This window comes from Equus caballus, chromosome 3 (genome assembly GCF_041296265.1).
Source record: "Equus caballus isolate H_3958 breed thoroughbred chromosome 3, TB-T2T, whole genome shotgun sequence".
NCBI classification, from domain to species: Eukaryota; Metazoa; Chordata; class Mammalia; order Perissodactyla; family Equidae; genus Equus; species Equus caballus.
In genome coordinates, this window is record NC_091686.1 from 69,619,438 (window position 1) to 69,636,395 (window position 16,958).

The 16,958-nt window shown below is 38.8% G+C and overlaps 1 protein-coding gene across 15 annotated transcripts in view; it reads right to left on the bottom strand.

The window, feature by feature from the left end:
• The window catches only part of SLC4A4 (solute carrier family 4 member 4), a 396,171-nt gene that overhangs the window by 96,276 nt on the left and 282,937 nt on the right, over positions 1–16,958 (bottom strand). For all 15 annotated transcript variants that reach the window (XM_023637993.2, XM_070263715.1, XM_070263714.1 and 12 more), the window contains 5 exons: positions 11,996–12,153; positions 5,446–5,533; positions 3,031–3,185; positions 2,264–2,377; positions 32–206 (listed from right to left, as the gene is read on the bottom strand). In XM_023637993.2, coding sequence (XP_023493761.1) covers positions 32–206; positions 2,264–2,377; positions 3,031–3,185; positions 5,446–5,533; positions 11,996–12,153 — 690 coding nt within the window. The remainder of the gene's footprint in view (positions 1–31; positions 207–2,263; positions 2,378–3,030; positions 3,186–5,445; positions 5,534–11,995; positions 12,154–16,958) is intronic.

Genomic DNA, 16,958 nt, shown 5'->3' on the forward strand with positions numbered 1-16,958 from the left:
ACTATTTGTGTCTTCCCCAAACCGAACCCACCTGCATGTTGTCAGTGGCATCCCCAAGCAGTCCTCCAAAAGTGATAGCATTAGTTACAGTTGCCAGATAAATGAAGAGAATTGCTGAAAGAGCCTGAATATTTAAAGCATCATAAAAATCACTGGCAAAAAATGGTGCTTTCCTCTTTATGTCCTTAATTAGTCCACCACAGAACCTGGGTAGGGAGAAAGCAAACGTGACAATGTAAAATAACTTACCATCAAATTAACCAAGAGAAAACTTACTAAACGACAAAGAATTTGTATTTAAAATGCTTACATCAATGACAAGGTACTATTTAACCACTTAAGATAAAACCAGAAAACTATGGAGGGATAAGTTTTCTTCATCTGTCTCTTTTTTGGTCACCAAATTAGGCGTCATTCCCTAAAAACCAGATAGTTGGTCTTTAGATGAGAGTGAATTATGTAGATCAGTTAAAATTTCTCACTGTCTGAAGAAAAACATCTGAACATGTGAGCAGATCCTATAAGGTCTTTTATAAGCTTACCAGAGCTTCCTTTCCAGCCACATTCATTCATTCACTCCACAAATGTTTACTGTGCCCCTATGACATGCCCAGCACTATGGTGGGTGCTGGAGATACAACAGTGAACAACACAGGCAAAAATTCCTGCTCTCGTGGAGTTTACTTACTGTGTAGGGGACAAACAAAATAAGTAAAATGCATGCTGCTACAAAATCAAGGAAAAAGTTAAGTGGGGAACAGGGTTATAAAGTGCAAGAGGAGCAGTGGTTGGAATACTAGAGGAGCTGGAAAGGGGCTCCTGCACAGGTGGCTTTGGGGTAAGGACCTGAAGAAACGAAGGGAGGAAGTCATGCAGGTGTGTGATAGAAGAGCACTGTAGGCTGAGCCCTATTACAAATGTCAGCAGACCAGTCAACACGCCCTCCCAACCAAACTTCACACTTTAGCCTTCCCCAGGCTGTTCCTTCTGCCAAGGATACCCTCCATCAGAGCTCAACCTCCCTCTGAAGTCTTGACTCCCCCCTCATAGTTCAGATTTCCACTACGGGCTATCACACTTTATCAGTATTGTCTATCTGTCTGGGTGTCCTGCTTCAGTTTTCTCAGTATGCACAGGGCCGTGCGTGGTACTGGGCATACTGCAGACACTCGATGCATCTAGGAGAAGTGAAATATGGAAGAATGAAATCAGAGTCTAACTAAATAAAAATGTTAAATCCCAGAACTCATATCTGCAGACAAGAATAAGGATATTCCTAATGGAAATAGTTTGTAAATATTCGGAAAAAATGGGAGGAGAGAAGGTTTTATGTTCTCTATTCTTTAAGAAAGAAGGGGAGAGAAATACCATCCTTTTCATTTGGGAAAGAAACCCAAGGAGGTCATCAGGAGGAGAAAATAATTTTATTCAGATTCAAGTGCATATCAAAATGACATACTTCTGTGTTTTCCAAAAAATGCAGTGTTTTAAAAAAACTGAACCTTCATAAAATGAGTATCCTACTTAAAATGTTACTTAACCCCAAATGAAATGAAGACCTTAACAGTGGAGAAGAAAGAATTATCATGAAAAGAGATTTAGCTGAAGCAATCTGGGAAACCTGAATTCCCAAAGGCAGGCTAGGGAGACCATGACCTGTGAGTTACTCACTTCTGTAACATGTTACCCACTTTTGAGTAAATGAACAGGGAAGAGATGGAATCATGAAAGCCAAATGAGGAAGACTGTCACGTTACTCAGTCTTCCTGCCACATACATCCTGATCTCTCTGACTTTCTCTTTAACATCCCCTCACTCACTCCACTCCAGTCACTGGCTTCAGTGCCAATCCAGCTCACCCCAGGCATTCCGCTGTTCCTGATCCCCACCCCACATCTCCATGGTCTGTCTCTCACCTCTTTCAGGACTCTCCTCAAGTGTTGGAATTCTCTGTGAGGCCTTCTCTGACCACCCTATCTAAAATTGTAATGCCTTTCTCCCATTGCAAAACTCCCTAAACCATAAAACCATCACCACATTTCATTTGCTCATTGTTTGTCTCCCACCACAACAAAAGTAAGACCTGTAAGGACAGGGGATTTTGTTTAATTCACTGCTGCATCCCCAGTGCCTGTGACTAATAGCTACACTATAAATATTTGTTGGCTGAACAAATGTGAATAAAATGCTGACAGAAAGATAAAGGGAAATTTTGCTCTAAGGAGAACCTCATCATGAATGGCAAAAAAACTCCATCAGTTACCGTCCAGTTCGCTTCAATTCTTCACAATCAGCATGTCCTCCTCCTCCATGGCCTCCATCATGGGGCGTGTCCCCATTCATCTGGACATTCTCTCCACCTGAGTACATATTCTTTCTAAGCAAGACAACAGAGCCCAACAGAATATCAGTTTATTTTAGTCATCTGCTTCTTAGCTGTGTCATGCACCAGCTAAGGAAGAGATGGAATGAAAATGCTTTGGGAGACAGATCATTATTTCCTTCTGCCATCCTAACAGAAAACTCTTAAAGTATTATACTTAGAGCCAAGACAAATGACTGGATGAATAGAGAAGTTGAATGAATTGTGTAATGTTTCACCTGGAAATTATCAGATTTCAGAAAACAGCTTCTCCTAAAATATCTCATCCAATTTCTTAACCTCCTAAATCTACAAGGACTCATCTTGAGTAAAATGATCTTTCCACATGCACAGGGAGTCCCCTAGACATCCCCAAAGAATCAATATATTGATTCTATATATTGGATTGAAGATAGAAATACTGTGATATATTTTAATATCATAATCTGAGATTTTAATTTGCAATCACTGAAGAACATCACAACATATAACATTTATTTACAGTGTCAATGAAAAGCCAAACCAAGGCACATATGTGATTCATTTTAGATAATACATCAAGTTAAATGGAAATCTGAAAATATTAGGGGAATCGCCTGACCCCATTTCCTTTTCCAAAGACAACCTCCTTCTCAAGGATGAAAACTCCCAACTGCCTGATAATTTACCTTTTGTCAGATGATGGAAGACTCTTAGGAGGCTCTATCCTGATCGCTGGATCCCACTCTCCAGGAGGAAGGACAATGACTTCATCTAGGAACTCATCAATGCCAGCAATCAGGTCCTGCCTGTCTTTTGCTTTATAAGCAATGTCATGGAACACCTAAAGAATAAGAGAGGTGCTGATCCAACAAGAAAACTCTCTACAGGCCTCACACCATGTTAAGCCTGAAGAATGCAATCCATAATCCACCTTAATATTGCTATAACCATACTCTCATATTTCCTATTACTCAGCTTGTACCCAAATATTTCAGGATTCAGATTATGAACCCAAAGAATATAGGTAGAGGCATGAGAAACAGCTGTGTTCCTTTATATGTTTTTTTCTATCAATACTGTAAAACAACATTGCCTTTCCTCTCCCACTGGTGTGCACCATTACTGATATAGTTGCTATGGAAGCCAGATGAAAATGGTTTGGAGAAATATACAGAAGAGTCAGTCTCTGAAATAAAGACTATGGGGACAAACCATTGTTGATAACTCAAGAAGAAAAAGTTCAAGCTGAGTGTTAAGATCGGGTTAAGATCCAAACACTGCAGCTCTCAAACACACAAATAATGTTAGCTATTTAAAAAAGAAAAATCTGAGTTATATTGGCAAAAATAAAGCAAAGAGCTTTAAGTAGGTAGTCATCTGTCGATCTTTTAGCAAGGCAATTAAACCATCTAAGGCAGCAAATGCTTCATGTCTTTTATACAGATATCCAAAGAAGAAGATTCAGAATGCACATAATCCTTTGTCAATCATTCCAGTCTTCTAACCTAGCTGATGATCTGAAAGTCCTTTACACATAACCTGAGCCTTTCATACCTCATTTAAGTCAAATTCTTTCGTCGCCAGGAGAGAAGATGGCCCCTGTTCAACACTCTCACCTATTCTTAAAGATTGCTACTGAACTTCTTCTCCTTGAGAAGAACTTTTAAAAGCTATCAAACAAAAAACATGTAATGGTCTGGGGGTTGTGGGGTTGAACGGAGGGCAATACAAAGTGCCAGCATATCATCTGTGGCAGACATAGCCAGCCTCAATCTCATTTTCTCTTGCTACCTCCCACGACAGAGGCTGGAGAGCCAGAGTCACTGTCCCAGCCTCCCCTGTAGATAAGGACTGATAGTTCTGACCAATGAGATAAAAGAAAAAGGCTGTCTGGGAAAGCTTTAGAAGACCTGTTCAAAGAGAAAGATACAGCTAACATTACCCCTTGCCTTTCGTCCTGCTGTGAATACAGATGAGATGACTGGAGCTGACTGCTGTAGCCATCTTAAGACCACAAAGCAAAAGCCTTGGCTCTTGATTTATCATGAAGCAGGTAAGTTAAACCAACTCCAGCAACTACTTACCTCCAAATTTCCCAATATGTGAGCAAAATAAATCACAAATTGTTTAAGACACTATAAGTCAGGTTTTCTGTCACTTGGAGCCTAAAGTATTTCTAATTGATACATCTTAGGAGGAAGGATTTTTTAAAAAAAGAAAATGTAAACATACAAAAAAATAAATAAAAGAACCTACTGAGACACTTAGTTCCCTCAAGGGGAAAAAAACAGCACAGCTATGCATCAGTGCTCTCAGTCCCAGAATAAAGTAAGCATCTGAGTAATCATCAAATAGAACTCCATAACTAAATGCCCTATTCTCCACTTAACACATGGAGAAGCTCACAAATCAAGCAATGAAGCAAAAGCAAATAATTTGGTAAAATAGTGAGGTAGAAAGACACAGAAACAGAAATCAGTGATCTCTATTCTAATAGTCTTTCTCCTACTACGAGACTAGTTTGAAGTTTCATCATGTCTAAAATGTGTGTGACATTCAAGCTGTTATGAGAGAAAGGTCATAACTCCAAAGTAATAGATATTCTGCAGGAAGAGTTGCTAATGCGTTTTAGTATGTATATCATTCCTTCCCACAAGATAAGAAATCCATAAAAACAGTTACATACTTTTTAATACCTAAGAAATGCATTATCCATTTTATTATCCATTATTTTATAGAACACATCATTTCTGAAACAATATGGTATATGGACACTTGAATTCCCAGAATGAATATATTAAACATTTAAGAGAGAAAGTTAGTACAGTGACTTGAACGTTTAAAAAAATATTTAACATATATCAGTTTCAAGAATTGAAAATGTTTAGAAAAAGAAAGGAAAATATGTTTTATTCCAACATAAAATTTATTTTTTGAAAACTATGCAGATGTCAGCTCATTTGCCATGAACGACTGTGCCTCATGTTAGAAAGAAGGCAGTAACCACATAATTCTAAGTGAATAAATTGTGACAGCCAAATCACAGTATGAAAACAACACAAGTAGGATATTCATGGATCATCGTCTTCCCCATTCCCTACCTCGTCAGACATCAAGGTAGCAATGGCTCTGCCAATCTCATGGTAGGACTTGGCTTTCCCCTTAGGACCTAAGAGAATGAACAAGAACCTAACGGAAGAGGAAAGAAGCAAAGGCTATAAAACACAATTCATCAAAGTCAATATACATAAAACTGTTTATCCTAGTTCATAAAAAGGCTAGGTCTAGAATCCATCTTTAAAACAAAGGTAACAGTCTTGGTGATATGAAAGATACTCTTGCACACTATCATGAAATACAAATCATTGTTCAGTTTATTTGGAAGCAAAGGAGAATTTAGCATGGAAACCTGAGAAGCTTCTTCACTGAGAAGGAAAGGTTCACTTTATGAGTCACTCAATCTTTCTTTACTAAACTTTCTCCTCTCTCCATTTCTACTGACTTTCAGAATCTTTGGAGAAAACCTATTAAGCACAATAACTAGAAAGACTTAGTACATCTTCAGATTTCTCTGACTTTCCCTTATCCAATATGGGCAGTGACAAATGATCCTCTCCATACTTCTAAGAAACGTTTCTACTCAGAAGTGCCTGGGAGTCAGCAAAAACCAAGTCCTCTACAAGTAAGCCTCACACTGACAGCCAAAGTAAAGAAAGAGAAATATGAGAGAAATTCAAAATAAAGCATCATTCACAGACAGTTAAAAGTCTTCTTGTGTGTGTCCTCATTTTCCTTTCCAAACTTGTTTTCTTGATAATGCATAAGCATTGCTCCACAGTAAGTAGGTCCTGAAACTTGCAATAATGAATTTCTCCCCATTTAGGTTCACCTCTTATCATGTTGGAAGGAATCCCTCACTGGTCACAGGGAAAATGTGCATGTCTCAACTGAGGAGAAGGAAACCTGCTAACTAAATGAATAAGAAGAAAATATACAAAAGGCACCAGATAAATCCCTGCCTTGCTTATGACCATATCTTACCTAATGTGGAGATAGTGAGAACAATAAAAATGACCACATCATATATTTGCACAGCTTTTTAGAGCTTGCCAAACATTTCACATTTATCACCTCATTTAAACTCCATACAACCCTTTGCAGTAAGGGCAGGTATCCCATTCTCATTTAGTGATGAAGAAATTGAGGCTCAAGAAGGTTAACGGATGAGCCCCCAAACTGTGCCTGGTAAATGACAGAGAGCAGATAGGCCTTCTTACCTCCTCTTCTTTACAGCACACAATTCTACCTAATATTACCTGACCAACCTATACAATATACAACAGAGTTGTGATTCAATAGAGAAAAGCTATCCAACAATGACTTCCATAGGTCTCCCTGGGAAAAGATGTTGTGGATACTTAGCTGAGGACAAGAAATCTTAGGTGAGATTTTATGGGCCTAGGAACAGCTTAGGACTTTCTTAGTAAAATTTATTTTTTACTTATTTATTTATATACCTCACTTTAAATAAAAAAGGATTGACAGCAAGTACTCTTCAAAGTGTTAGAGTCTGTTCCAAAAGGCCCTTGAATAAATAATTCCTTTATTTTTTCATCATATAATTCAATCCAAAGGGGAAAGAAAAAAGAAACGAATTAAGAATGTAAGAAGGTATCCAAAAGTTTGACTACTCAGACTTTACACTAGAAGAACCATAAAACCATTCAGTATTTGCTTAGAAACCAGTTCTGGAGTGGGGCGGCACCCTCACTTTCAAGTGTTATCACAGTAGATAAAATAGCAAAGCAATCAGCAGGCATGAAAGTATGTCCAGGTATGAAGGAAGTCATTATTAGAATTGGACTTTAGATCTAACAGCAAAGTTCCATTGATACTAGAACTTTTCTTCCTTTGAAGATGGACCTAAATTATACACCACTACATATAGTATTACAAAGTACTTCTTTATGACAGTAAAATGTATTTTTCCAAAGGGACTGATCACATATTTGAGTGCAACACATGCAAAAAATATTTAACCACTAAAGCAAAATACAAATCCCATTAAGAAACACCTATAGTTCTGGCCACATTTCCCAATTCTATTGGCCTGGCTACCAATGGCCAGCTGCCAGGCAGGACAATAAGGGCATAGTTTTAGGCATAAGGGGACAGATACAGTGCAGAAAGAGAAAATATTAACACCTGGATCCTTTACTTAATATATTTTGAAATAATGGGTTTCCTTTGCCTGCCATTTTTTATTATTTCAGTGTATCTAAATATTAGCTTTTAGTAATACATAGTATCTAAAACATCTCCAGAACCACTCTGTGCCTCTTCCTACCTCTCCCTAGTATCCCCATCATGATTATAGTTTACAAATACACATTATGAAAACACACATTTATCAACTGACACATGAGTTCATTATGAGGATGACGATATGGCAACAAAGCCAAAGTACTGTCTTGTTAGAAAGTGAGTAAAATACTCCCAGTAATTAATAGTCCTCAAATATAAACTTTGGTAGACGATGGGTAACTATTCCAAGAGCTGATAGAGTAATGAATCTCTCAGTTAAATCCTGTGAGATGAGGGCATACATTTTCTATAAATATTTACTCTGGTCTCTGCTAAATAGTACCAGAGAATGAATGGAAGTAGCAGACCAATGATGCCTATAACATATATCATAGCAATAAACCCAGTATATGAGAATAATATTGTTTCAGTAACCTAAATATAAAGGCACAATTCCTCTTTCCAGGGTAATGTAAATTTTTATTTAAAAAGCCATATACATATTCTTTAATGGAAAATCATCAAGTGCCAAATAGAAATAACATGTTACATAGTTAAAATTTTCACATGGCACCAGTCAGGAACCATTCAGTAAATCCACCTCTTTAAAATGATATAGAGATGAAATCTAGCCATCTGTAACTAGCAGGAAACACCATCTCAAGTCGAATTTCATCTGTAGGAACAGAGACCCTTAAGAAGACTCTAATTTGGACTGTATTGTTGAAACAAGGATGTGAGATCTGGGAAAACTAACAACACAGACAACTCATCAAGTTGAAGTTCCCTCTGTCTGAAACATGTTCTCTCCCCTTTAACCCTCAAAGAAGCAAAAGCTGTTACAACTTTTATGATAGAAGTACATCTTGCCAAACTCAGCTTTTATAATGTACTGAAAACTCCTTTCACAACCAAAGCTGTTTTTTGTCAATGGACAGATGTTATTTTTAACCAGAAGCTTTTTTCTTTATTAACAAATAATAGTAAACATACATTTGTGTGGCTGGAAGAGCACATCCCATGTTGACAGCTCAGAGAAAAAATTAATTTATGTTACTGAGTTCTTTTTATTTGCTCATAATAGAAATAAGTCATAGTTAGAATTTTTAATAGTGCCTAGTTGTCTCGAGAATCTTCATGGGGCCCTTGTACCCTTGTGCACTTTTTCATTTAACTAATTATGCCTGTGGAGGATGCCTCTAGCATTCTCAACAACAAAAATTAGTACCAGATGATCTGTGTCCGGAACCAATGGACTACACTCACATTCACAAAATAATTATAGGCAGAAACAGAGCATAATATCAGAAAAAGAGCCAGTCTTCCTAAACCACTCAATCTTTTCAGAAAGGATGTGCACCCCCCTCCTTCCTGATATATCACAGCTATTTCTAGAATAAACTCAGCATGTACCAATCCTTTAGTCCCTTCTCTCAAAATAACAGTGAAGCAAATAACCCATTATTCATATTTAGCAGCTCTGGAAAATGTGGCTAAACTGTAGCTTCCACAATAGATTCGTGAGGACCACAAACCCATCCTAATCGACCACATTACATATGGAAAACAGCAGTTAGCAACTGGATTGTCAGACAAGACAAAACTGAACTAGTGGGACGTCCATCCCAACCCCTCTAATAGGTTTTTTTTTTTATGGTTTAGACAATTAAAGACAAACTACTTCTTTTAGGCAAATAATTATTAACATAAGATGTATATTAATTTACAGCGAGACTAAAAGGATAAATATTCTAATTTTTTAGAAGGCTAGAGCTCACTGAATAACTATTTGCCTTAGATGTGCAAATCAAGGTCAGAAAAGGACAACTGATCAGGGACTTTCATTATTCTTCATGGGAAAACCCTAAAGTATTTTATTCTAATCCATTCTAGATATCTCTTTAGACTCTCCCTCTCAGTCTGGCCTCAGAGGCAGAAATCTGCAGTTCTATTTCTAGCACTGACAGCGAATCTTCCCTGTGCCTCCATCTCTCAACTACAAAATGGGAATAATATTTATCCCCTACATAGCTCATAAATATGAGTCAGTGGTGGCCTCTATGAATAGATATAAGATGACAGCAAGCAAAGTGTCTGCAAGATGGTAGGAAAATCTTAGGTGTATCCTACCAAGTAACGAAAGATCAAAGGACTGAGTTTATGTGCTTTCCCACGAATAGCAAGAAGATAACATCCACCCAGTTGGTAGTGGTCCAGCTGCAAGCAGAAAGCTAAACTAGATCCACCAACTAACAGAGTAAATAGAGAAATGTGTAAACCAACAGAAGGGGAGCTGCCAGAGCTGCACTTCCTAAAACATGCATTGTAGCAATACTGTTTATTATAAATAGTAATAACAATGAGCATAAGAGCAAAACTATCCTCCACCTTTAAAAGAAAAAATGACCATCACACGATGTGTATAAAAACAGACTTGTCAGGTCTCCCTGCAGTACAACAGGGTAGCATGCACGTTACAGCACATCACTAAGTGCAGAGGCAGCCCTTCACAACCACTCCACATTCCTTGTGGGATTTCCTTTATTGGATTTCACAGGATGCAGCCATTGTAAATGGCCCCACATTACTCATACACAGAAAGCTAATGAGACTCCCTACTCAGTGATTACAGCTTGCACTAGTTCGGAAGACAGCAAATGGATAAAACTATTTCCTGGAAAAATGTTAACATGCTAGGATATATCGCTCAGATTATTGCCCTGAAATAGTTTTATTACATTATTGAATTACATTCTCTTGAATTGCTGGGCTCCTTTTGTTAATTCAAATGATGTTGTATTTCACCTCTCGACTAGCACCACCCTCCAGAACAGAGAAAAAGAATGAGCCAGACAGGAGCAGATGATAAGAGGAACACAAAAATGGTCATGATTGGAAACTCAATGAACTCATATTATTGTTAAATAAAAAGCCTTTTAAAATATTTTTTATTTGTGGCTTCCCAAGAAAAATAACAATAAAAATGAGAAAGCAAAAGCAACTTAACGTGTCTTGGCATGTTTTTTTCTTTCAAGCCCCAGTAAAATTAGTCAGAAGAGACATAAATAAAACCATAGGGGCACACGAGCTGGACTTCAGCCATGATCTGAGTCAGCCAGCTGTTCGCCAGGTGATGGCTCAGATAGAACTGCAAGGCTCTGCTGGAATGTTTTCAAGCAGAAAGCTAAGTTACAGAAAACACAAATCACGATAATCCCATTAACTGCATAAGCTATGATCATCTCTTTTCCTCTGCTATTTGTCCAATCACTGCTCCAAGACTTACTCCTAGTTTAAGTGTCTAAGAAGTATAAAAACGTGGGGAAAAAACACCTGTATGATCAGAAAGAGTGGCCTGTGATCTATGAATTGGGAGGCCACAAGGAAATCTTCTAATTTTCCTCTAAGTTGGCTCAAAAACCATCTTGAGCCCCTGGTCACGGCCAGGTAACCATGCTCAGACCATCTGAGATCACTGAGGGGGAGTCATAGCTCTGCATGCTCAGCCAGGGAAAGCTAAAGAAGGGAAAAGTCACCTTTGCTGGCTCTGAGACTCACAGAAAGCACAACCCCTCCCCCCGAGAAAGTTCCTGTTCATATGATAATTTTCTGATGTTAACTTGAAGATTACAAGCTTCTCTTTAAACTCTTCTTCATCACAAGTTTAAGTGAAGCATTAACTTCTATTCACCTATCACACTCGGTAAGTCAAGTTTCCTAACTTCACTGAGCTCAGTTTGAGAGAGAGATAAAGAAGATGACTTCTAAGGTACTGTGCAGTGCAATGAGGACATGAATGTAATAACAGTAATATGCTTCCTGTTAAAATAAAAATTTATGTGACATAACACATAACAGTAAAGTGAGCAAATTTAAGTGTACAGATTTAATGATTTTTTATGTGTGTGTATATATATGTGTATACATATATACACATATATATGCACCCACTACCAATTTTCTGATATACAGAGCAAATGAAAACAACTCTGACCTCTGAATCATTTACCATCTGTATGATCTTGGACAAGTTAAACTCTCAGACTCAGTTTCTTTATCTGTAAAATCCAAATACCTATAATTTGTCTTTAAAATATTGTGAGGATTAAATAGACTAATCTGTAAGAATAAACTAGTACATTACTCAATAAATTATCATAATGGTTTTTATTATTACTACTATGTAAGTGCCAAGTAATTTGATAGCATGAAAGTCAGACTAAACCATATTTCAGATTAAACCTCTGTGGATGTATCCTCATTCTACTGATTCTGTAGCCTGAGGGAGAGGAGATTTCCCTGTGAGTGACCACATTGGAGATCCAAGCAGGTCAGGGAGCAGCTTACCTTGTGGGTACAGGGACCTCAGTTAGGGCACCCAGCATGACAGCCTGCTGTAGCCGAACAAAGGCAATGAAAGGAGTATCCAAGAAGTCAACCTCCCCAACAAGCACATTGGAAGCTTCTGCATCACGTGGCAGTTTTTTCATGAACTTATTCTTCAGCTGTATGGGAAGAGCCAAGAAAACACAATTTATCTCCAGAGATGGGAACAAGCAGAGACACTCCATATATCACCCAAAGAAATTCCTTTATATGAGTCTATATACAACAGGCCCTAGCTAGCCATTTTTCTAGTATGTTTGACCATTCTATTATAATAAACATTTCTCTGTACTTTGGTTTCAAAAATATTTAGAGTGTAATCACAGGTTTACACATAAAACAGTGTAGTATAACTCCATTCATTTATTTATTCCCTCACTCAGTATATATGTGTTGAGTCCATGGTGAGCCAGACACAAATATAAGCCGTAGAGATACAGGGATGGATCGACTGACTACATGACCTCCTTGCATTCATCTTCCAGCAGGGGAGAAATAAAATATAATTTAAAGTAGTGATAAGTGCTAAGAAGGGAAAATAAAACAGGTAAGAGGGTACTACATTAGACAGGGTGGTCAGGAAAGACCTCTAAAGAAATACATTTTACATTGGAGTGACAGGACAAACTATGCAAAAATCTGGGCAAAGAACATTCTAGGCAGAGAACAGCAAGTGCAAAGCCTCTGAGACACGAAGGAGCTTGGCAGTCAGAGGAATAGGAAGAAGGCGAGTATGGTGAGAGAGGAAGTAACAAAGGAGAGAAAATAGCAGCAAATGAAGTTGTATAGATAAGGAGGGACCAGTTTGGGATGTTTTACGTGAGACTTTCCTACTAAAAGTCCAAGTGGAAAGGTGGAGTAGGAAGACATAAATTTAGGAGCTATCACCATGTGAACAGTATTTAAGACCATGAGAAAAGATGACACAACCTTGGGTGTAAGTGTAGAAAGAGAAGAGGGATAAGTTCTGAACACTGGGCCACTCCACCCTTTATAGGAATGAGGGGAGATATGGGCAGAGGACACTGAGAAGAGCCACCAGTGAGGTAGGAGGAAAGCCAGGACTTCACCCAAGAGTCAAGTGAAGAAAGGGCTCAATAAGGAGAGTGAATCTCCTGAGTCAAAGGCAGCTGAAAGTTCAAATAAAGCAAGAACCAAGAATGGACCAATGAATTTTGCAAGATGGAAGTTCTGGGTGATCTTGGCAAGAGCTGTTAGAGTAGACACCAGAGTACCCAGTAAGAAAGGAGACGTGAAGAAATGGAGACAGGGTGTAGAGATAATTATTATGACAAATGTTGCTACCAAGAAAAGCCAAGCAATGGGGATGTATGTGGAGGAAGGCATAAAATAGGGGATTTTTTTTTAAGGGGAAATATGATAACACTGCAGAAGGTTAATGAGAATGATCTAGTAGAGACAGAATATTGCTGCAGGAGAGGTAATGGATAAGTGCACAAGCAGCTCAAGCAACTTTGAATTATTGAGAAGAGACAAGATCCTCACCCAAGCTAGGGGGTTGGCTTCACACAGAAACACAGAGAGCCTATCAATCATAACTAGGGAAGGCAGACCATATGGGCACACTTGGGGGTGATCTGGGAGATTTGGTGAGATGAAGATGAGGGCTTCTGAGGACTCATATTTTTGCAGTGAAATACAAGTGAGCTGCTGGTGAGGAGGAGGAAGAGGGAGGTATGTGGGAGTTTGAGGAGAGAGGTAAAGGTATAAAGTGGTTTTATTGGATAGTGAAGGTTGCTTAACACAGTCACTTTGAAAGTTTAACATGTAGGTGTTATTCTTTCCTTTCCCCTCGGTCCCCAGCTCCCACTTGGAACAGGACTGTTCAATCATCCTTCAGTGAGTGGGAAATGCCTCTGACAGTTCAAGGAAAACACTTCAACAATCGTGGACAGATGGAGATAAGAATTTTGCAGGACCATATGAAAGGCACAGACTTCTGATGTATACCTATCATCCAATATAAATGTCTCCCCCTTCAAGTGAAAAGTTACCAGTGACCTTCATATATTTTGCCACAGATTACTGCTGAGATGGGAAGTGGCAGGCACGGCCCAATTTTCCCTGTTAATAAAAAGGTTATAGCAACATTTTATTTTCAATTTCCTTTTTAAGAGCTCTTAATTAGGGAAAATAGGTGACATAAGAACTGATCCCTAAAGCTCCATCAACCTCAGTAGCATTTTTATAGGGATTTTTTCTTTAATTTATTACTTCATATAAGAAGAAAGCTGTGAGGCAAAAAACAATGACATTGGGGTTAATAATTTCATGGAAACCAAAAAAACAAAAAAAGCAAAGGCAAGATATATATTTTTAGATGTTAGGAACATGACTACTTCTAAGCAGTAAGGGAATTTTCCAAAGTTTATACCATTAATCCTCCAAGAAATGCTAATATTAAAAAAAAATCTGTTTACATTCTACAGATTTGAAAAGAGCAGCCATGGGAAAGATTTAAAAACATCAAATTGCCAAAACTGTTATTACCGCCAAATGAATTGCAGTAATGAATTGTTCTCTATAACACAGAGTAGAGTGTGGGGCATGGCCAAGTGGCCCAAACATATAACAAAACATCACTGCTAGTAACCTTCCTCCAACTCTTTCCAGAGAGAGTTCCCATTACCAACAGTGGACATGACGCTCTATACTAATCTGATTTTACTTCCCATTCTCCTCAGCAGACTCTTTGCTCTAGTCAGGCAGGTAATCCGATCATAATCCCCTTCTGTTTGATGTCCTTAGACTCCCACACTCATTACCAAAAACTGTCCTTTCCTCACTTCCACCTTTTCTAAACATCCTTCAGAGCTTTTCTACCATCTCAGCCCACTTCCTTGGGAACTCCAAAAGCACCCATTTCTGAATCATACTTCTACCAACGCTTAGTCTTTTCCCCAAGTTTCTTGAGAGTTAGAACAGTTTATCCTTCATTGAACTGAACACCTACTTTGTGCATAATTCAGCTGTAATAAGTATTATGAATGGAAGGAATGAACTCTGTAGCACCAAAAATCAGACCAAAAGACCATCAAACGCCCAGGAAAGTTAGAAAGGTTTTAAAGGCTCATCCTAGAACCTACTCTGTCTGGATATGTCACTAAGCAATTATCTGACTCACAATGCAGAATATCCCATAGTCGATTATGTACCTTTACGAAATGTCTTACTAGTACTATGGTACATTTACTGAGATTCCTGTACCCAAATTGGTAAATTGCGGGTCTATTTTTAAGGCCAAAGGAAATAAACTGTATTCTACATGCTCTCAAGAGAAGGAGTTGTAAAGACTAGTCCCTTTAGATCATCATATCTCAAACTGTGTTTGTGAAATACTAGTATTCTCAGAGAAATTAATAGCTATTCTAAAGTAAAAACGTGTGGAGCCTGAGGTGCCCCAGAACTCAGGCCTTGGATGGCTTTTTTCTCGCTATGCACACTCCCTGGGTGAGCTCATCAAATCTCATGCCTTTTAATACCATCTATATGCTGATGACTCACAAATTTGTATCTTCAGCCAGGACCTCTTCCCTAAACTACAGACCTATAACATCTCCACTCGGATGTCTGCAGGCATTTCAAACTTCACATATCCAAAACTGAGTCTTCTTGATAGCACCCCCAAACAGCTCTTCCTACAGTCTTCCACATCTGGCTAATGGTAACTCTGTTCTTCCATTGCTCAGGCCAAAACCTTGCTGTCATCTTCAACATTTCTCTTCCTCTCACACCCCATGTCCATTCTATCAGCAAATCCTGTTGGATCTACATTCAAAGCATATTCAGAATCTGACCATTTCTCACCACCTTCACTGCAACCACCCTGGTCCACATTACAATCAGCTGTCTTCTGGATAATGGCATTGGTCTCCTGGCTGGATTATCTATTTCTGCTCTTGCCCCCAGTCTATGTCACACCTCTGCTCAAAACCCTCTGTTGGCACCTATTTCACTAAGTGAAAGCAATGTCATTAAGATAAGCCACAACCCCCGCACCATTTGGCTCCTCATCAGTTCCCTGACCCTATTCCCTACTGCTCTCTCCCAGTCTTCCGCATGCCTGCCACTCCAGCCTCCATGTCCTCCTTCAAACATGCCAGGCACACTCTTACCTCAGGGCTTTTACTGCCTCTGAATGTAATGTCTGGCTGCCTCTCTCCCTCATTTCCTTTGAATCTTTATTTAAAAGTCACCTTCTCATCAGCGCGTCTTTCCCTGGCCACATTAGTTAAAATTTCAACCTCCTTCTCCCCACAGATTCTTCTTACTCCTCTTTCCCACTTTATCTTTTTCTTCTTTGTACTCATCACAGTCAAACATGCTATATGTTTTACTTGACTTCTTTATTACCTGCCTCCCCACTAGAATGTAAGTTCCATGAAGGCAGGGATATCTGTCTATTTTATTCAGTGTTGTATTCCTAATGCCTAGAAGAGTGCCTGAGGAGAAAGTTTGAATAAATATTTGTTGAATGAATGAATGGTGGTTATTATTTCTGCTTTTTCCAATAAGCTTTCCTAACTCCTCTCTTAAAGTAGTAGGGTCCAGACATCCCACCATGACCCAGGCCATCTAAGTGGAAAAAAGGCCCAAATGTGGCCAGTCTTAGTAAACTCCTCCCCTGATAACAGTGATTGGTCCAAAGAATGGATGCGTGACCCAAGCAAGGGCCAAACCCTTTTGGACAATCAATATTTTCATGTGTAAAAATCAATATTCTCCCTTTCATCTGAGCTTGTTCCCCTCCATGTTGAAAGGGCCTGTTACAGGACTGGCCATACTAGGAGAGAATGAGGTCAGCACCCAAAATGAAACAGACAAAAGCAGGAGAGAAAATGGATGAGAAGAGAGATTGCTGAGTCCCCAGTGCCAGGCCCTGAGGTTCTGCAGCTTCTCCATC